Raw genomic sequence first — 21,815 nt, 5'->3', positions numbered from 1 at the left:
ATGTTGGCAACATTGTTTATATGCTCTAATTGTAAGACATTTGGCTACCTGTGCGCTTCCTTTTACCGACTTGCGGTACTATTAATCTGGCAACCCTGTAACGATACACAAGACTGGCTGACATGTTTTTGTTTGGTTACGAAGTAATTGTGATGTGAGAAATTTGACTAGTCGAACGAGATTAAGGCAATTCGTAAAGAAAGTAAAGACTTCACAATTGCAAGTAACTATAGATTGTCTGCTCATACTAAACATTAGACACCGTTTCTTTGAAGATGTATTCTTAAAAAAAAAATTACATCTAACCTTTGAGTGTTAAAAATCAAGATTGTCTGAAGTTCATAGCTCACATAACCTGTTGCTCTTTTTTTAAACCGTTTACATCTCCCACTACCTCATAAGTGAATCAAGTGTAACACTACGATGTGACAATTATGAGCGGCCAAATGAAAGTCAAGTCGCTTTCGCTTAGTCGGCGAACCCAGACTCCACCGGCCAAGGAAGGTTTGTATCGATCACCTTTTACGCAATCAATAATGCCTCCATTGGTTGTGGTTCCGCCATTGCTCAATTCGTATCAAATTTATCTTAATCATCCACAATCAGATTGTTGAAAACCCGACTGACCAGTTTCGCACGTATTAAAATTGTACAGACAAATTTCAAGTAAAATCCCAAAGAGAGAACAATGCTCATCATATTGTGTGGTAATTAAAAGTCAGAATTTTTCAGTATTAACCGAGACTATTATAAAATGCGATAGATATGTTTTTACTAGTAATAAAGTAAGCAAACTAGTGAAAGTCAATAACTGTGTATCGAAACTGATTTTCATGACCTCTGGTATTGGTCGAGGCATTTATCTTGCCCTATGTTTCTTTCGATTTACATTATTGATTTATATTCTACAATGAATTATGCTTTTGGTTTTATTTTTTTAATTCAATTGGGAAAGAGTCTAGAATTTTATGAAAAATATGAATATTTTAGTTATTAAATATGATAGCGTTATAAATACCAAATATGCATACTTGATTAATTGTGTCTTGGGGAGAATTTTCCCTTTTGTTTTCAACAAATAAATAATTATGAATAAAATTTATCCTCACTTTGTTTCGACAGAGGGTGGAAAGCTGGTAATCACAGAAACGGAAAAGGCGCAGGTGTCGAATCTGGACAGCATGCTAAGTTCTCCGATCTCCCATTCGTCGCATCTCTGCTCAACACCGATCAGAAACAATGTCGAACGCAGGCTCAGGGATGAATCACCGGATCAATATCTGCACTATAGTCCGACATCATCATTGTACCCCTGCACACAGGAAAGCGGCAGTGAAATAGCCTGGGATTGGCACAGCACTTCGAACGGGCATTACAATTCGTCTAGTACGGATACGGCTGGAGGAAAGGGTAACACGATGAATAACAACACGCCGAAGCGAACACAGCTGTTGTCGAAGCAGAAACGTACAGCGAAATCAAACTCTCCCCTGTTGAATATTCCTCCCAAGAGAAAGCTCATGCTAATGAACGTCGCTGAGAGCATTGGAAAGTTTGCCGCAGAGCTCAAAGCTGTTGCCGATAACATAAAGATGGAACAACAAAGCACAGAGAGTCGCGAAGCAGGATCAGTAGCAGCTTCGGAAGCCTCTAAGGAGGTCAATATATTCGACATGAAGACGCAGGTCGTCAGGCGAGAGGATGATGTGGATATTCATGAAGCGTCAACGTTCGACTTCAATATCTTGGTCGAAAAGTCTCCTGGATGTAACAACGACGCCAAGACGTGCGGTTCTAGTCTGGACGACATGTTTGATGAGTCTCTTGACGAGTGCATGGTGCAGTGCAGTCAGGAAGTCGAGGACAAGCTAAAGCAGATATCGGAGGTGTCTAAGAAGATGGATAAGCCTGCGACTGTGACTTGTGCGAGTAACAGCGGAAGGCCAAATACTGATTTGAACGCTAAACGAAGCTTGGTGAACGCTGCGAGTAGACAGCATAACTTTGAAACGAGGGACGGAGTAAATACGAAGACTGTGAAAAGGTGCGATGTGACGATGCTGGGAAACGATATTCCAGCCTCCCAAATCCCAGACGATTCTTTCGACGATTGCTTGGCTCTTTGTCTGGACGATGACGACGAATTACTGAGCCAGTACGTGAACAACACCAAAGTGAAGATTTCGAATAACTCGACGAATGCAAACTCTGCGAAAATGAATACGACCGATTCGTCTTCAAAGACGGTAGTTTCGAATAAATGGATAACGACGAACCTGGATAAGGCAAATCCAAGACTGACGACGAGTGGGACGAACCAGCCAATGGAAACTAGTTCAAATTTCAAACGAAAACAACAGTGTATGATGAGCTCCGAGGGTGGGATTACTCTCCAAAGCCGAAAATTCTTCAAGACCAAAAGTTTGTCTGATTCAATTTGCGAAAATACAAGCGTAGGAACTGATTCACCTTCGAAGACAGCAGTTTCGATTACTTTGACAACGAGGAATCTGGATGAGGCAAATCCGATGCCGACGACCAGTTGGACGAACCAACCGATGGAAACTAGTTCGAATTTCAAACGAAAACAACAGTGTATGACGGGCTCCGAGAGTGCGACGGCTTATGAAAACCGAAAATTCTTCAAGTCCAAAAGTTTGTCCGATTCAAATTGCGGAAATGCAAGCGCAGATATGGCGGGAAATTCGAAATCGAACCTAAATCCGAACATGGGGGGAATATGCAATGTTCAACCCGTATCAAAGTCTTCGTCGAATCATAATTTAAACGCGTGTTCCACTCCTAATGTGAACAATCCCGGTTCGGCTGATAGTCAGGTATCTTATTCCTACCGGAGATACAGCAATAATATCAACGGCGTTTCAAACGGATCTGTAGGGAATTCCGATCCTTACGCAGTTCCTACGTTACCTCCCGACAGGCAAGGCTTTACGGGAAGTCGGAACGCAGCTGTGTCTAATTGTCGGTTGGCGCATTGCACGCCTGAAGAAATCGAGAGAAAACGGACTGAAGCTAGAATGAAACTGGAATCGAGATTAAGGAAACAAGGGGTCACGGGAAAACCAGATATTGGTCCAGTTGGTAAGAGACCAGCCGTAAAGAGATAGAAAACATAACTGACGCCTAGAATTGTTATTTGTTTCTGTATTTATGTTTTTTCGAATATAGTTTTTCGTATTGTTGAATACGTTTATAAATGTTTTCTTCATCGTCTACTCCTCGTATCTCGCTCAGTAAACTTTTTTTAACGGAAGTGCAGTGGCAAAAATCGTTGCTCAATAACGACAGGTTTCAACGAATGGAATTTTTTTCGTCATTCTGGGGTTCCTAATTGTAATAATAATCATAATTTCATAACGTCGAATTGTTAATTTAAATATATCCAAAGTGTTATTACTGATCGTTCAAAGGAAAAAAGTAAACCAGTGTATATACATGATATATTTTTCTATTTCCGTGATCAACACATTTCATATATTTGAAATATCACAATAAATATTATTCCGAAATTGACAATTTATTTTCTTATTCAAAAATCCCATTTCCATTTTTTTCCCTTTCGTTATTATCATTACTACTGTTATTTTATCGACTTGACGCTAATATCTGGCAATAACAATAATTAATAACGTCATAGCGGAAGCCAAAGCCTCGCGGGGATCAAACGGATCTGCAAGAAATTCTGATCTCCGTGCAGTTTCTTTTTCGAAACCTCCGCAGAGGGTAAAAAAATTGTACACTCCCCAAGAAGTTGAAAGAAAACGTGAGGAAGCTAAAATCAGACTGAATGTTAACAGATTAAAGGCGCAAGCGAACTCTAAAAAATCAACAATTGGATAATTCAGTTCTAGTCGAATTCATTTCACGTTTCTTCGCATAAGTCATCTTCCAAAAAAATATGTGCATCCCAATTTTATCCGCTGAAATATATCCGCACACGTTTATTGTTGTGTAATAAATATCTGGTGATCGATTTATCTAATTGTCTTTAATATCGTACGTTATATAATTAATTCATCAGAATATCTCGAACCACGGGGTGATTCAATTTTCCAGACAATCACGATTTTGGTGTCTCGAAGCAAATTATTTTCATTTACAGGAATTTGTCGCCAGACGTATACTTTTTTTTTCTTCTTAGTTTCTTTTTTGTTTCCGTAAAATACAGAGCGATAAATTTGTCGCTCTCTCGTTCCTTCTGTTTTTTTCATCGTCGTTTCTTGGCCTTGATCGTTCGCCCTCATACAATATCGTTTTTATAACGAGAAATCTCCAATCACAACCGGGATCGTAAATATAAAAACCTAACGACTGTCAGAGAAAGGGTAAGTATTAGCAATCTCGAGGCATCGTCCGTCCCCTCGTAAGATTTTATGTCTACAAAAGCTCGCCGTTTCGTAAGGATCGTTAATTTTCTCCGTCATATCTCGCATCTACTTGAGCTTGCGATAATAACCTCAAGATTCTATTCAGGCTATCCGACGTGTCTTAACTGTCTGAAAAAACTTGAAACCCCACTTTGAATTCCAACTTGAATTAAGCTCGTTTAGAATCAATTTAAAAGTAATCTCACTTCTAAACTGTACCGTACTTTTTTACTCTTTATCTTTAAATCGATTTCATCGAATCCCTGCTATTTTTTCTTCCGTCAAAATTCGACCCCGATCTTTCCTACGAATTTTTTTCTTTATTGTTATAGATTGTTGGGCTGTTACTCAAGGTATGTCAACCGCTCGCGCGATTTTCGATATCAAATACAGTTACATTGTTATAGGCACGAGCTTTTCACGCGCCACTCAACGTCGCGCAATATAAAAATTACGACCCCAGCTTCGCCGGGCTGGATCGCAACTTTTAATGGTATCACTGCAGGTAAGAGGCGAAACGAACTCCGATATAACAACATGTAACGATACGCTGTATAAATGTACCAAATAATGTTGTGTACGTTTCACAAGATTGATTCAATTGATTCCCTTTTATCCTTAGGATTAGAGGAAAATTACGCTGAAATTAAGCTTTGAAATTGAACGTAATAAAATTGTTTAAATTATCTGAATTGTAGATGAGCCATTTGGAAGAATAATTCAGCAATAATAAACAAGTTTTGTTGATTTTTCCTTAAAAAGCAGAGTTAAACTAAAAATATTGAATTTTTCACAAAAAAAAAAAAAAAAAAACCAATTTTTTTTCGAAGTTTAATCCGATTTTTATACAACTATCCCGAACGGTTATAAAATGTCCCGATTTACTCGACAGCTTCGGCGAGTCTCATTAATATAGGGTAAGTATTTCGGGGAAAATTGCCACGTTTTCCACCAGCTGGTATATTTGAGGGAGAAAATTGTCCACTGTGCAGGGACGCTGTTGAACGCGAGATAGACAATTAACCCAGGTTGTCCTACAATTACAATATGCAAATGTAATTGTAGTAATTAACTATCACCGTTGAGAAAATAGGAGAGATATACATAGATACAAGGAGGGTTAAAATTTTCCGACAATATTGCGAAAAGCTCATTCTCGCGTATAAATTTTAAGAAACTCGTTTCAAAGTAAGTTAAATAGTAGAAGAGTGAAGAAGGCAAAGTAAAAAAAAAAAAAAAAAAAAAAAAAAAAACAAGAGTAAAAACGAGGCCAGCTGAAGGAACTCAACGAACGAAGACGATGAACGATCAATTTTCCGAAAATGAACCCAGCCATTTTCGCAATTGCGTGATCTCGGAAAAACTGTCCAACTAAAATCGAAGGGTAAGCTTGCGGAAGGGGCTAGGAGGGAGAAAAATCGCTGCAAGCTCTCTCGTCGCTGATAATATTTCGTTGCAAGCGTAATAAACGCGGAAGGCTGCGATGCCAGGGGTTTGATGGAAATTAATTAGCCTGATGAACTTGTGGCGTGCGGAAGAGAAATGGCGCGACGATGAGGAGTTCGTTACATTATATGTCGGTTAAGTGGCTGTTAGGTGTAAATACCGGGCAAGTAGTTACCTCAGTCTTTATGCCTGACTGCAGAGGGAATCCGAAGAGGTTGAAATAAATTGTTCGAATCCGTTTGTGTGTTTTAAAAAAAAAAAAATTTCTCTCTTGTTTTTCCTCCTTCTTATTACTTATTTACACTAAGCTTTTTACGTCCGGTAAAAAAGCCGCGGAGGCGACTCGTTTGTGTTTATTCAGATCTTAGCTAGATCAATATCAAGTCTCTTTACTTTTCTCTCATCTCTTCCCACTCACTGACACTGAATTATACGAGGAATTATTATCAAAAATATCAAAGTCTTTCTTTCCTGCTTTGATAAATTGCCTGAATTATATTTCATAAACAGTTATAACCACAGAGAGTATAATAAAGTAAATTTACTATTTAATTAATGAATGCAATGTCTCATTCCTCAAATATTACGCAACGCGTCACGTCTCACATCGAACTATTAACGCTTCTGTAAATTCTTTTACATAATGCGTTTCATGTCAAACGCGTTTTTTCACTCTTGATTTCCGTACATAAAGTATTCGTTTCTATGACCGAAGCGTCGGTATGCGAATGCGCATGCGCGTAGGAGTTAAAATTACTCTTTTCTGTACTCCGCGCATGCGTTGTCGTAAAAAAATCTAACATCACACGACCCCTAACCTCAATTTCGTATTTCGTGAAAAAACGCGTGACATACTCTTGTTGGATAAAAAATCGCCCCTCTCTCTCTCTCTCTCTCTCTCTCGCTCTCTCTTCCTTTCCCGGCGAAGGACGTATAACGAGATCTCGGGAAGACGACTATTTTAAGGAAATTGGGTAATCTTTTTCCCCTTGACGACGTCACGTACCTTAGTCTACTCCAGGGGCTTCCGGCGAATGACGTGTCACCTTTACCAATCGACTAACATTACGTTACATTAAATATACATGTATAGAGACGCAAGTCTTTCACTTTTTTCCGGCAGTATAATAAGATCGCTAACTAAGTCCAGCTTCTTCGATTACTTTTTGGCTTTATGAATAATTGCTCCTCAGACGTTGACGTCATTTAATTCGTTATTCGCATTCATTTATTATAATCTATTCTTGTTTCTATGTATAACATATACACACACCTAGAATATCGTTAAAAAATAATAAATAAATATACGTTTGGAGTAAAGATTAACTCCAAAATTTTAACACGTATTAGATAAATCGTGCTTCTCAAACCTGTTGACGATACAAACCACGGACAAACAGTGTTATAGATGGAAATTATTAATGATAATGAAGAAAGTTTTACCGCTGCAGTACGCGCGGAGTTTCGCAATGCGAAATCCTGTCACGCATATATTGTAGCGACGCTCCGATCCCTCTTCCTTTTATAAATTTATGCAACATTCGCGGGAGCTGTAAAGTACGTGAGTTGTCTATCGAAATAGTCCCTAATTCTTTATCGGATCGGAGGAAAGCGCGTCGACTGAATATTGGATTACATAAAATTCCGCGAACGAGATGCGAATTCCAAAAGTGCATTGACAGATGCAGTCGTCAAGTTTTGAGAAACAGAGAAAAGTTTCATTTGTTAAAGTTACTAGAAAAATTATATGAAAATGGGTATCCTTACAAAATAAAAGTTGTAACTTTCTTGGAATTAAAATAAAATTACTTACAAGTAAGTTCGGCTTAATTAATAAATTTTTTCTCATAGAAACAACGTCGTATTACCGAAAAACGGTATAAATAAAATAAAATGGAATAAAACTGTAAAAAAAAAAAAAAAATGCGGTAACTTGTTGTAAATGTTATAATTTTAAATTACATCTACAAAACTAATTTTCGTTCTTTGGCTATGTTGAAAACCAAAAGTATTTAAGTATAATAACAGCGACTACAGAAATTTCTCTTAATGTGCGGTCTCAATAATTCCTTAATTATACTCAAGTCAAAGCCCCGAATTAAACTTGAGCTGCGAAACATTGTTCGCCTACTAAATTCTCCTAGTATATAAATTATGGGGGTTGCAACGGCAAGTAGGTAACTTGATTTAGGGAGAATTCACCGCCATTAATTTCGGGGCCTAGACTCCGCGGTTTCACCCCGAATTGGACCGAGATGTTTATCTTCGATTTCAAAATGTACGGCAAGCAGAGCTGTACTTGTGTTAACAGAAATTTGAAGCCAATTATTTAGTTGAAAAATAATGATCTTTTATGAAATTTCATAGTTTTAAAATAGATTAATAAAAAAAAAAGAAAAAAAAAGAACGACAATCTAATTTCACCGACGTTACGGTTGCAAAAAGTATTCCGCTTAATCGTTTAATGTCTATCGATAGAAACGGTGAAGAGGAGAAAAGGGGAAAGAAAAGTAACAACAAAACAAATCAAGATAATAAAACACGTGAGAAAAGTTGAGAGACGTTTTCAACCTAATATTTGAGGAATGATTAATGATAATTCTTAGGTTTAAGCCCTTGGTACTGATCTTATTTCTCACGAATCTTAACTTCGGAACGGAATCGTTCGTTTAATGTTCAAAAGAAATCGCGAAGACAGAGAAGGGAGAAAAAAAATGAACCGCTGCACGTAACATTCGTGAAAAATGAGATGATGAGAAGTGAGGAGTAAAATAGGGAAGAAGAAGACGAAAGGAATAAAACATTGAAAAATGGTTTATTCACAAAAGTGATAATACTTTGCAGCTCTGGGGGATGAAATATCGCCGAGGAAGAATCGTTTGTTTGTTTGTTTGTTTGAAGAGAATAAAAATTCGAGCCAAGAATTAAATTCCTATTATTTATTATTCTCTGTTTTCTTTTCCATTATTTTTCCATCTCTGCTTAATTTCCCCGTATTTACGGAACACAATGAATGAAACAAAGGTGAGCTTTCGTCATTTTGTTGATTGTAACTTATACATGTCAGCAAGCCTTTTGCGAGTTTTTATTATTATATTGTGTACAAATACGATATAAACTGATGAAAATTAAGGGTATAAGCAAAACAATCTGCATATTTGTTACACGGTATAAGCACGTTTCTAATTTTATCACCGGATCTTTACCGCAGATGTTTGTTTTCGCCGTTGGTACAGACACAAGATTCGCGCACGAGGTTTCACCACGCGTGGGATTCGCCGATGACGTTAAAGTTACGAACCGGGAATAACAAAAGGTTGCATTACAATAGAGAAACAGCCACGCCGAATGTGAAATGCTCCGCAACGAAAGTGAGAGAGAGAGAGAGCCTTGGAAAATTTTCGGCAAAGGTCAATTCGGCTTTTATACGATGAGAACAAACCGAGGGAGATTAAAACATGACAATCGTTGTGATATTACTTTCTGTTATACACTCTGAGAGCTCGGCATCTGGAGAGCAAACAGAGGGATGAAAACTTGGGGATCGCATCCCGAGTTAATGACACGATCATTAATTTACACGTTAATTATATGTACTCTGCGAAAATTTTAAGATTAGAGAAACTGTGTATATATATATGCTGTTGGAATTAATTAAATCCCTTGCCGTCTACTTGCGTATACATATACATGTAATTGATGAAAAGTTTATTACACGGTATATCGTATAAACACTACGAAAATCGCAACCTTGGTAAAAAATTTACTTCACTGGTAAGTCGAACAAGAAAAAATATAAAATAAAAATAATTCTAACCCATATTCTGTACACACGCGAGGTTAATATACTCGGAAATAAGAATATCGTGTTAATTACGGTGTGTATTACACGAGGGAGATCCAGGATAAGGGATCATACCATCGTTCCAGTGGCTTGTTTAAATACAGGAATTTCAGGGTTAGCGGAGGGAGCGAAGGTTCGGGACTAGGGCCGTAGGGGGGTGGGGGAGAATTCCGATTCCCGAATTCGTCTGGTCCTTGGGGCATCATCGTCCCGCGGAGCGATCGGCGGCTGGAAGTTTACGGGTGTCCGAAGGGTCGCGGTCGAGGGTGAAGGGGGAGGGAGGGAGGTAGGAGGAGGAGGATATGGGGTGGGGTGGGGGTGGGGGTCAAGCTTGCGCAGCTCGCAAGCTCCGCTCCGCGTGCGAATCAATATGGCCACGTGACGTCATCCGGCGCTAAGCGTCGCGGCGGTGAAACGCGTCGGAACGAGTCCCCTGAATCAGATAGGAACCGCCGCGTCGGTGATCCGCCCGCAATGTCGTTCGCTCCTTCGGCAGGCTCGATAAGCACCATCAGCAGCCTCTGATAGTCCGGTTTGAAGCCGACCAGCGGAAGCCAATACTGAAGCGGAAGTCGCAGCCCGACACCCGCATTTCGTTCCAAGACCCGCAGCGTTTCCCGCCTGAGAAACAACGCGTCGCGGATCACTTGCCGAGGCTGGTGCACGGTGTGGAACTTTATCGTACTGCATGGATCCAGTGGCAAGGGTGACACGTGGCGCCGGGACGCCTGGAAAAGCCGCGGAAATGACGGAGAAGATCGTCCTTAAGCCGGGATCCTTGTATCTACGGAACAGGACTCCTCGAGTTTCAAGCACCGCTGGTATTACCCTGTTTACTATCGTACTGGCCGTTCTTTCCAACGTTCAAATCACACCGGCTGTCGAAGTATTCACCAACTCGTTTCTCGTCAAGATGAGACAACCAGCCGAGACTTTTGTCGCCGACAGCGTAGCCGCCAGAAACGGTTTCGTCAATCTAGGACCGGTGAGTAAACATTCCTGGTCAAGTTTTTTTTAACCCCAAGTCAAAGCTTGGAACAATTGCTGAACTACAGGGAAAATATGGTGTGTTTCGACTCGCAGAGACAGCGAAATATACACCGTATAACGGTTATGCAGTGTTCTCCACCACCATTTTTCACACTGTATATTGTCTGAAAATGATCCTCGCTCTCTATCTCGGTGTCTGCATCAGGGTTATCAGTCCATTTTTGCCTTCTGGATTCCCTTTAAAGTCAATTTGCACCGGATCGCAATCCCAATGGTTGAAAACAAGTCCGGAAAAATATGGTGTGAACTTGTAGAGACTGTGAAACGTACACCGTCTACCGCTATTCGACGATCAATTTCCGCGTTCATCACTAAAATGGTTCTGCACCACCATTTTTCACAGTGTATACTGTCTCAAAATTCTGAGTTTCCGAATGTTTTCCTCACTCACTGTCTTACCGTCTTCATCAGAGTTCTCAGTTCATTTTTGCCTTCTCGATTCTCTTTAAAGATGAGGATAAAGTTACTGAAGTTACCGTAACGATGCGTCTTTGGAAAAAATCGTTACCTCGGAACCTTTAGGAATGTATGAAATTTATCGAACCACGATGAACAAAACGTACTGTTATTTTGAAAAGTCAACTCTTTCAAAGTCATTTTAAAATTACTCAACAATGATATTTCCTCTTACGTTTTCTTTGCGTACGTCAACGTTGCCAGCTTCATTATCATCCTTAAAGTCAACCTGCACCAGATTTCCTCGAACCCGAGCTTTTTACTGCTCGACACTTGAGTGCGGCGTCCATTTCGCACAGCTGATTATCGTCCTTGGGCTTGTAGCCGAGTTTCGTCTTCTTTTTTTTTTTTTTTACGAACAGCGTCAGGTTTCCGAGGAGCGAATTTCCCGACGGAGCTTTTCCACGATGCAATTTCACACCCTGCAGTCCACGGTCTATGTTCCTTCAATATCAACGTCGTTTTTCACCCATCCTCGAGAACTCGAAATAACCGTTCCAAGGTAGAAAATATTTACCCAAATACCCGTGTCTCATTTTTGTCGTCACAAAGTTCGCAACTTGTCACAATCGACGTTGAATCCCGGATTGACTTTTTTCGGCCGGGAATCGGGGGAGGTGGGATGATTGATGAACGTTTCCGATTTCACCCTGACCTTTGTACACGCAGGATACGGAACTCGCGGTTTTCAGGCAAAAACACCTGCGCCCTGCAGGTTTGGAAAGCGAAAGTGCGAAATAACGGGGTTGCTTAAGCGAGAAAATTGCCAGACATGATTGCGGCAGCGGGTGGTTAACTTGTCGAATCAAAACGCGGAGCACATCTGCTGTTTCTGTATGAATGGGAGGATAACGAGCGGCAATTTTAAGACCGACAGCCGTCCCTTAAATAGCTTAAAAGCTCCAAGATCCGCCTAAATTTCTTCGCCAAATTCCGCTGGTCAAAACCTGAAACGATCCAAGTAACGTACAGCTTATTGTTTGCCATTTCCCTCGCACCTCTCATTTTTTACCACAACAGATAAAATATAGTTCCGGATTAGAAAAATAAATATCAATTTTTCGTCTGTAACCAGAAAGTATACTACCATTTGTTACCGCTATTAAATTATCCCGCCGGAAGTTAAAAGCTCGATGAATTCGGTCAAGCTCTATCGAAATTAGACTAAAGTTGGGAAATTGGAAAGTTCACATCTTCAAAGATCCTCGTTGCGTATATAATTAACGTACATTTAACCCCGTGTATAACATTTTTTTAAAAGCGAAATCCATCTCCCGAAAAAGCTTGAAAAATCGCTCAGTCCGTCGGGAGCATACTATAAATTTTCAAGGTTGTGTTCAAGGAGGTAAAAAACAGTCAACGAGGCCAAAAAACAAACTCTTACATCTCTGTTCGCATTCCTCGACGATGTTCCGTATACGCGTAATTCTCTCCTCGACTATACAACTGTGTAAAATTTCTTAAAGAAAAAAAAAAAAAAAAAAAATAAAAATTCCCCTAGTTTGTAATTTCCCTGCGCGGATTGGAAGAAAATAAGATAATCCGCGTGGGGATAAAATTGATGAAAAATAATGTTTGCAGTCCGGTATACCTAAAAACACTAAACAATGTGTAAGCAATCATGCGTGTAAGTTAATTTCTTGCTTGTTTTTTGCAAGAATTGAAAAAAAAAAGAAAAAAAAAAAAAACTACTCCGGTCGACCGAAGTTCGACGTCGTTCCTATTGTCGTTTCATCGCTTGTGCGTGAAATCTCCTGGAATTACGTATGGATTCGGGTTGGATTGTTCGAACTAATAGCGAAAAGGGCGCCCGCATGAATAGCCCGCAGGTTTCGAACAGAGACGATAACGCAGGGAGCGGAAACACGTAGATCCTTGTATGGAGATGACGGGGAAATTGGAAACACGTAATTATTCGGCGGTTTCCGACGGTGAGCTTGTCGCCCACTCGACAGTCGACACTGATAATTACGGTGACGTGTATCGCGGGAAATAGGTGTGTACTTATAAGTCGGTGATAACGAAACACCGTAAATCACTATGTTTTTCATATAACGGTTATAACGACTACCTTTCGGGGGGAAAAAAAGATTAAGCCTTGATCCCGGATTTCGACGGGCGATTTAAGGAGCTTCGTTGGCCAAATGTCGATAGTTTTTATCTATTTTATATCCTACGAGGTGGAAAAATCGTATCCAAGATCGGAAAATATTTTTTATGCGACAGAACGGTAGTGTGGAAAGTGTAGAAGGATGAAAAAATAGAAACGCGACGACATCGAATTTTTAATGAAGCGATAATTCAACTTGTAGAATTAAAAAGTGTAGAAAGTCGAAGAATGGAGAAGTAAAAAAATAAAAGATATCAGAATTCATTTTAATGATGTAGAATCTTGTACAGATTTTAAATTTTGCCGTACTATTTTTTCCACCTACCTATATTTTGTCTTTTTGTACTTACAGAGACTTTTTTGACTTTCGATAATTCTATGAATTTTGTTTTCGCGTTTTTGAAAATTCCGATATTTTTGTCATTCTATTTATTGGCCACTCTAGTTTTTCACTCCCACACTTTAGAACATATTTACTCTACGGTTAGAAAGTTATTCAGTTTCAAAGAGTACAAAAAAAAATTTTTACTCTCGTTCTTATTCTTCTTCGCAGTTCGTACTTTGTTCCTATCATCCGACACTTGAAGCCTGTTCATTTTTAATTGAACCAAACGAAGAAATTAATTAGATATAAATGCTTCGTTTGAAATCGCTTCTAAATAGTTAAAAATCCAGTAGATTCGATTTCACTCATTTTACTGCGGAAAGTTATTTTATACAATTTGAATGAAACCAATTTTTTCGCTATCACGTTGACGTCATCGAATATTTAATTTTACAGCGCCGCACAAACATTGATAATGATTAGAAAAAAAAAAAAAAAAATCGTCATATTGACTTGACCATTAAAAAAAGGAGATAGTCGTTCCAGTGACTTTGAAGAAGATTTTAACCCTCTGAGTCGCACATTTTTGTGCCGAGTCAACTTTTAAAACAAGATAGTATTGCATACTTTTCGGAGACTTTGATTACGAATCTGAAATCAGATTTTGAAAATTTATGAGGCTGGGTTCAATATGGTGGACAAAAATTTGAAACTGGATCGAATACGTTCAAAAAACTCTGTGCAGGGGTTTTCGGGGTCGCTGATTGGATTCGTCGTACTGAATTTTCAAAATCTGATTTCAGATTCATAATCAGCGCCCCCAAAAACCTCTGGACAAAGTTTTTTCTCCGGATTCGATCGAATTTGAAATTTTCGTCCGCCATATTGGATCCGCCAACTTTTGTTTTAACATTAATAACAATGAAATAAAATCTGATTTCAGATTCGTAATCAGTGAACCCAAAAAAACTAGTAATTTATGTAAAACACGTATACGCGTAGAAGGGTAACTTTTTTGGAAATGATTATTCCTTCAAGTTTCACAATTTTTTTCAACCAATTTGTTTCTAACGATAATAATTTACATTATATCGCAATAATTACTCTCGAGTATCGAGAACCTATGAGTATAACATCAGAAAAAAAAAAAAAAAAAAAAACCGCAATGAGATATGTTTTCAAAGCTTTCTAATTATACAAAAAAATGTATATAAAACAGGTGGTAAAAATATTAGTCACTATTACTCAAAGGGTTAAACGAAACATCGATATCCAAGCTTTTGTCTATCATTCTAGACAATCTTAAAGTTTAGTTTTTTAAAATATACTTCGGTAGCAACGTACGACAAACCTCTTATTAAAATGAACAATGTTGCAAGATTGTCGGTCAACGAATCTCCTCAAGGAAAACTATAGATAATATTGCGTATTCATCGGTTTAATCGGTCCGTTTTCCACTTTGTCCATACCCGCATGTGTCACGAGCAGATCTAACTGCGGGTGTCAGGTTCGTTCGCTTCCCAAAATTGCCAATATCGCCGCGTTACGTATCGGAGTTACGCCTGACAACAAGCGTATTCTGTACTTTTAACACAAACTGTAACCGAATCAGCTGTCATTTACAGAGTCGATCTCCGAGCAATCTCATATATATATATATATATATATGTGTGTGTATATATATATATATTCGGAGCAGACTGTATATATACGATGTGTGCATAGAGCTGCGTGTCGAATTTTTTATTTACTCAGGATTGTCGAAGGGCGTTCAAAGGCGGGCTGTTTTCTTCACATTTCTCGAGCTTCGCATCAAAGGTTAAGCCATTTCAGTTCGGAAGAGAAAAAAGTTTGCTTCGTAGAAATGCGGGTCTCTCTTTCTTTCTTTTCGATTATCGACGACGACGTCTCGTTAACTTCCGGTTTTTAAAATGCATCAAATCGTTATTCGAGAAACTGGATAAATCGTATGAAATCGTAGTGATTATTATTAGAGAGTAGAATGGAAAAATCTCCTTGCGAAAGGAAGAACGTAAAATTCTGCAAGTTTTTTTTCTCTCAGTTACTCCAGACGAGAATTCAATCTCCGAGGGTTTCTTTTTTCCTACGGAATAATTCGCCGAAACGAACTAGCAATTTTTATCGAATATCGATTTATTGTAGGTACACACATGTAATAATATTCTTGGCCAAATATACTCGGTTCGCATATTTGTTTCCAGTCATCTATACAGCAGGCATTGCAAACGATCGGTTAAATCGTTATTATATTCAAGAATGAAATCGAGCGGAAGAGCGTGCAAAAAAGAAAAAGGATAATTTGAAAGAACGAATATATTTCCTTATACATATTTTTCCTTCCATCCTTGTTACATATGTATATAACAACGTACAACGCGTTTATTCAGGGATTTATCCGGGTCAAATAATTTGAATATCGTAACGGGCAGCAATTTCTTATCGAATATATATGTGCATAACGTTAACGCACAATTGTCTTATAAATTATGCGAGTCTCGTTTATCCGTTAACAAATTTCTGGAAAAAAGCAGCAAGTGCAAAGAAATTTCAGGAGAAAATACATTGCCGCCGTAAAAATGGTGAAATGAAGTAAATTGTTTTGAAAGAAAATTTTTATCACGCATATTGAAAAATGTTGGAATCGATTTATTCAGACTCTAAAAATTGACGTAATTTTGAGAGAGAAAACGATTCCCGTGACTAATGTTGTAACCAGATACGAAAAACAAGAGAGAGAGAGAGAGAAAGAGAGAGAGAAGTGGGACGAAAAAAGATAGGAATTTACCGCCGATGCTGAAACAGATATCGGATACCGAATTCAATCCCGAAGCAACAGGGTGTAAAATTCTTCAAATCTCTACCTTCCACTCTGACCAGCCACCCAGAAATCCACCCAATTATCTGCTTCCGATCGATGAAAGCTAAGGGAAAGCATTTTCTTCGTCTCATATCTCTTCAAATTTAAATCACGTACTCGCAGTCGAGAAAAAAAACAAAAACAAAAAAAAAAAAAAACAAGGAAACGGCGGTAATGAAAAAGCTTCCGTGTCGATGGATTTTATTCATTGTTGAAAATCGCGATATTAATTCACAATAAAAAAAAAAAAAAAACGGTATCAAGAATTACATTAGCAATTAATAAACGCCGAAGATTTTTCAAATTCGACATCTGTTCAATTGGAAAAAAGAAGAGTAAGAGAGAGAGAGAGAGAGAGCTTGGAGAGCTTTCTAAAGCTTGGAAAATAAAAAGTAAAAAAAAAAAAATATATAATTATTACATATATCGGGGTAAGCCAAGTTATTATACAACGAAAGAAAAGCGTCGGCGGATAGAAAGAAGCGAGAGAAAATGGTCATTTTTGTCCCCGAATCGTCCGGCGCGTTTTTGACCCTAACTGAGAGGGACGGCGATCCCGTTACGGCTCTAGGATTCGGACAAACTGCCGCTCGGGAGCTTTTTCGAGCTTACCGTGGTCCTTACGCTCCCTCGACGACGCACAATGGCGCGATAGGCGCCCACGTCTGACGTCGTCGTCTCTCTATCGTTCCCTCACGAATGTACGTGGGTAACCTGCCCACCGCATAAACGAAAGTGCGTATAATAGCTTCGACTACACTCGATACGATATATGTACACATATGTATACACAACGCGATGTATCGAGTACTCGATAAAGCCCTGCGGTAGTCAATTTCCAATTTTTTTTTTCTCAGATAGCTAAGTTGAGCGCAAATCAAGCTTTATTGCTGTTTCTGCTTTTTTTTTTTTTTTCGTTTTCGTTTTCTTTTTGTATTTTCTTGTAAATAACTACGGTTCCCATCGAGTCTTGTAATACAAACGGCTTTAGACTGGCCATCAGCCAGACCGCGACTTTTTCGTTTTCACGCAGCAGGTTCCAAGTTCACAGATAAAAAACTGATAGTACCTAACTCGAAATACGAACTACAAATTCCGATTCGTGATTAATGATTTTAAAAGCCCTCGGACACCATGCTGCATGAAAATAGGACGATTTCTTTTTATTTTGAACCACTACGATCGATCGACAATTACAAATTTTGGAAGTCTGACCTTGGATTCGTTATCGGTGACCCGAAAAACTTCCGCCTACTAATATCTACCAAAATCGGAATATTTTTAGATTTTTTAAACCGTATTGGATGGCCATTTTGTTTTTATCAGAATACAAACGATTTTAGTTTGTTTTTCAGCTTATCGAATACCTACGCCAAATTGAAAATTCCGCATTTCTGACCTTAGATTCGTGATTCGCGACCCAAAACCCGACGGCATCAATTTTCATTCAAATCCATTTATCCAATCTTCAGATGTCATCATTTTTATATGATTTTTTGGAATTTTGTTACTTAAATAATTGAGAAAGGATCTTTCTTTTTTTCTTTTTCACCTGTAAAACAAATATATGTGTTTATAAATTTGAATAAACGTATAGCGAAACACAAGATATGAGGAGTTCGAGTCAGTAACGTGAATTCGTAACGAAACGTAACAAAAAAAAAATCATTATTCTACTACTTTGAGTTTGCGTAATAAAGTTGTATCAAATAAACTTTTTCTTCGGAATAATCAACGTCAAATTATCTGAAATTGAACTTGAATCACGAGTTTTAATTAGTTTATAGCATTCTCTGATACAAATTTCTCAACTCGCTAATAACGTTTATATTTACACACAACTATTGTGCAAAGATTGGATATTTTCTTTTTTTGTTTTTTTTCGAGGGGCTAGAAACCTCCGTAAGTCGTTTCGCGTGTTTTTCTTTTACACCCTTGTTAAACTTTTACTCCCTAAGCCCGGCTCTTTTCGTTATTCAACGTCATCCCTTGAATTTTATTGACAATACAGCGAACCCTCGGCTTTCACGTAACGTCAATTTTATCCGCGTACATCGAACATTCGCGTCTCTCCTCCTCTTTCGCCGTTTCTCTTCATCCCTCGCCTCGCCGTCACAAGCAGATTTGCATAAAACAAGAATAATAATAACAACAAGAACAATAAAATAACAGCTAAAGGTCACATTGACTCCCACGTATCTAAAATATGTGTCGCCAGGTGACACAAAGCGAGAGACGAGGGGATTGATAAGTCGAAATCCGCAAGAGAAAATGGTAATATAATACAAGCTATGGGGGGTTGGAAAAGTGGTGAATAAATAAAAGGGATAAAACCGACATGCGAATTCGGGATTCAACTCGACGACGATGACACCTACATATGTATATACATGTATATATATATGGGGCATTCCATGAAATCTCTATCAAGATTCTACCTCGATGTCTCAGATTGGCGTTTGAAAAAAAAAACTTGAAACAAAAACCCACACTTTCTAAAACGTTACAAAATTTTTGACACTTGTTAGATAATGGAGATTTCGTAACTTTGAAAGATAAATAAGAAGAATGAGCTTTTATGTGAATTTTTATCTAAAAAAAAAAAAAAAATTTTTTTATTTTCCAGTCTTCTTATTCATCTTTCGAAGTTACGAAATCTCCATCTTCGAACAGGTGTCAAAAAATTTCTTACATTTTATAAGATTTTACGGAATTTCTTCAGTCTTTACAGAAAGTGGATTCCGGGTCGAAAAATTCTGATAAAAATTTTGCGATTGCGTCATAAAACGGAAAATGATAAAGCCAATCTGAGACATCGAGGTAGAATCTTGACGGAGATCTCATGAAATTCCCCATACGTGTATATATATATACATACATACATACAGTAGGTACGCATAGCTTTATCTATATACTTGGGCATATATCAAAGGTGGAATTGCCTGCAGCTGGAGAGAAATTTACGAGGAAATGGATTGCTCGTGTACAATCTCACGCTTCGCACACATTATGCGTGCGCATACGAAGGATTTAGCACGTCGCTAACACATAGGCACGGATATACATATGTACGATGTACACGCATGCGAGTACCTACCGAACGAAAGAAAGATCGATCTCCGGCATTCACCATTTCCCGATGACGATTGATCCGCGAATTAGGATGCGATGTGTGTACCATGCACGTGCCTATGTACAATATACAATGCACATATGCACATATATACACGTATATACACTTGTGCGTACATAGACGTTGAAACGACGATGATCACGAGTATTGAAAAATTCATTCTGAAAGCGATCGGCAAGGTGGGAGACGGGGGAGAGGATAAAGAAAAAAAAGAATGAATAATGATGGATATGCGTATATGTGATATAAATTTAAGCTTTGGCTCGTGGTACGCATGTGAAAGACAAACGTGCGAGCTTGGCTCACGTGTAGGTATATAATGTGCACGTAGCTTTACACGTGCGATATGTACGCTGGATAAAATGAGGGTTTGATTACGCCGAAACGAATACATATGTGTATATATATATATACATATGTATACTCAACCATGTCAAATTAGGAAATTTATAGCTGATGAAGGGTTGCACGCGTTATTAACTTCACGTTTCTCTGTTTTGAGGGGGGAAAAAGGGAGTTGTTGTAATCACCCCGAAAATGAAAAGTTGACTTTTCATTGGATATCGACGTTTTGAAGTTTAGAGAATCACCTCCGATGACTTTTAGATATACGTCTGTGTGCGTACGTAAGTATGCGATCAATTTTTTTGTCCGACGATTTCTTCGAGAACGAGTTACCGGATTTTAATGATTTTGATCTCGATCGACGCGGATTTTCCAAATTTAGAACCGATTGGATTATGGTTTTGATCTGTCCGATCCTTTTTCAATTATTTAAGTAACAAAATTCCAAAAAATCATATAAAAATGATGACATCTGAAGATTGGATAAATGGATTTGAAAATTACGAAAATAATCGTGTGACAATTCCTTTTCTCAATTCAATTATCAATCTCACAATAACAGTAAATTTTGGTGTTACAGGATTGATTAAATATTCCCCCATACACATCGTGTACAATATTGCAATAAAATCGAAGGATGTCTCTTTTCAGTTCAACTGGAATAAAAATTGGCCGGTATTTATAAAGAATTGTAGATAAAAAAAATTAATTAACAAAAATAATAGTTAAGTAATCAAATCCGTGACTCGCACTTGCCGATTAATTTCTCAAAGTAAAATCGACCGGATCATTATCGCACAAACCGATCGGCAGAGAGAGATTATTACTCGTTCCCAGAGCATGTGGAAGTTACATTCTACGCAAGGGATGCGAGATAAGGCAGCTAGGCGATCTTCACAAGATGTAGAGTCAGGACTTGCAATCAGCCGAAAAATCCCCCGGGGACGAGAGCTTCGCCGATTCTCCCTCGCCCTCCTCATCATTCCCTTGTGTAATTTTTTCTCCAGGTTCTGGGCAGCAAAACTGAGTACCACTTTGTCCATCGGGCTCTCCCTCACGCCAGGACCAAGAGATCCGTACCGCACACGAGAAGACTGAAGGTCGATCCGATGGTGAGCGAATTAGTTTATCTTATTTTCTTTCAATTTCATTGGATATTCGGTAGGTTCTTTTTCTACCGATTAAACATTGGACAACATTGTTGATCGTAAGGATTGGCTATATTCGGAGACGTCGAGGTGCGAGTTTGGCGTAAAACAATCGGCGAAGGTGTTTTTGTGGTAAAAAAAAAAGAAAAAAAAAAGTGAAATGAAACGTCGAATAAAAACACCTCCGTTCGATCATTCGAAGGTGAAAATTTATCCCTCAGGTTCACACGGCCGTTCAGCAGTCCGGATTCAAACGCGTGAAACGTGGCTACAAATCCTTGAGTATCGAGCAGTTGGTGCCGCTCCAGGAGATGAAAAACTCGGGCAGTCAGGACCCGACCGATCCCTATTTTCAGTACCAATGGTACCTGAAAAACACGGGTCAGAACGGAGGAAAGCCGAAGCTGGATTTGAACGTCGAGGCGGCTTGGGCGCAGGGAGTTACGGGGAAAAACGTCACGACTGCCATCATGGACGACGGTTAGTGGGAGAAAATGCGAAACGATGTTACGCTAAATTTCACCGCGCGTGGAAAGACTGACAAATTGTTCGGGGAAAATGGATCGTCGTTAAACGTGTACGGTGTTTATACGGGGAATTCCATGCGTGTCTCGCCATTTTTCATTTTTCATCTAAATTTTTCCCCGACATCGTCCCAGCTCTGAAACAGTGTACTGAACTTTTTTCAGATT

General features: G+C 38.7%; 3 protein-coding genes across 5 annotated transcripts in view; 2 read left to right on the top strand and 1 right to left on the bottom strand.

Annotated features, from left to right (window-relative positions):
• The window catches only part of LOC124303840 (CDAN1-interacting nuclease 1), a 47,446-nt gene that overhangs the window by 7,291 nt on the left and 18,340 nt on the right, over window positions 1-21,815 (bottom strand). The gene's annotated exons all lie outside the window — the stretch shown is intronic.
• LOC124303837 (uncharacterized) lies at window positions 85-15,918 on the top strand. Of its 3 annotated transcripts, XM_046761564.1 has the most exons (3): window positions 85-504; window positions 1,123-3,152; window positions 15,908-15,918. In XM_046761564.1, the coding sequence occupies exons 1-2, from the start codon at window positions 435-437 to the stop codon at window positions 3,126-3,128; spliced, it is 2,076 nt and encodes a 691-aa protein (XP_046617520.1). In that variant the 5' UTR covers window positions 85-434; the 3' UTR covers window positions 3,129-3,152; window positions 15,908-15,918. The 3 variants fall into 3 exon arrangements, with proteins under 3 accessions (XP_046617520.1, XP_046617519.1, XP_046617521.1); XM_046761563.1 differs by lacking the exon at window positions 15,908-15,918 and having other exon boundaries at window positions 1,123-3,534; XM_046761565.1 differs by lacking the exons at window positions 85-504; window positions 15,908-15,918 and adding an exon at window positions 609-707 and having other exon boundaries at window positions 1,123-3,534.
• LOC124303838 (neuroendocrine convertase 2) overlaps window positions 10,109-21,815 on the top strand; it is a 24,346-nt gene continuing 12,639 nt past the window's right edge. Inside the window, exons 1-3 of the mRNA XM_046761566.1 lie at window positions 10,109-10,663; window positions 20,983-21,087; window positions 21,345-21,603. Of these exons, the coding sequence (XP_046617522.1) occupies window positions 10,367-10,663; window positions 20,983-21,087; window positions 21,345-21,603 (661 nt within the window). The 5' untranslated portion in view covers window positions 10,109-10,366. The remainder of the gene's footprint in view (window positions 10,664-20,982; window positions 21,088-21,344; window positions 21,604-21,815) is intronic.

This window comes from Neodiprion virginianus, chromosome 4 (assembly GCF_021901495.1).
Source record: "Neodiprion virginianus isolate iyNeoVirg1 chromosome 4, iyNeoVirg1.1, whole genome shotgun sequence".
Lineage (NCBI taxonomy): Eukaryota > Metazoa > Arthropoda > Insecta > Hymenoptera > Diprionidae > Neodiprion > Neodiprion virginianus.
This window is presented reverse-complemented; position numbering and strand designations above follow the sequence as displayed.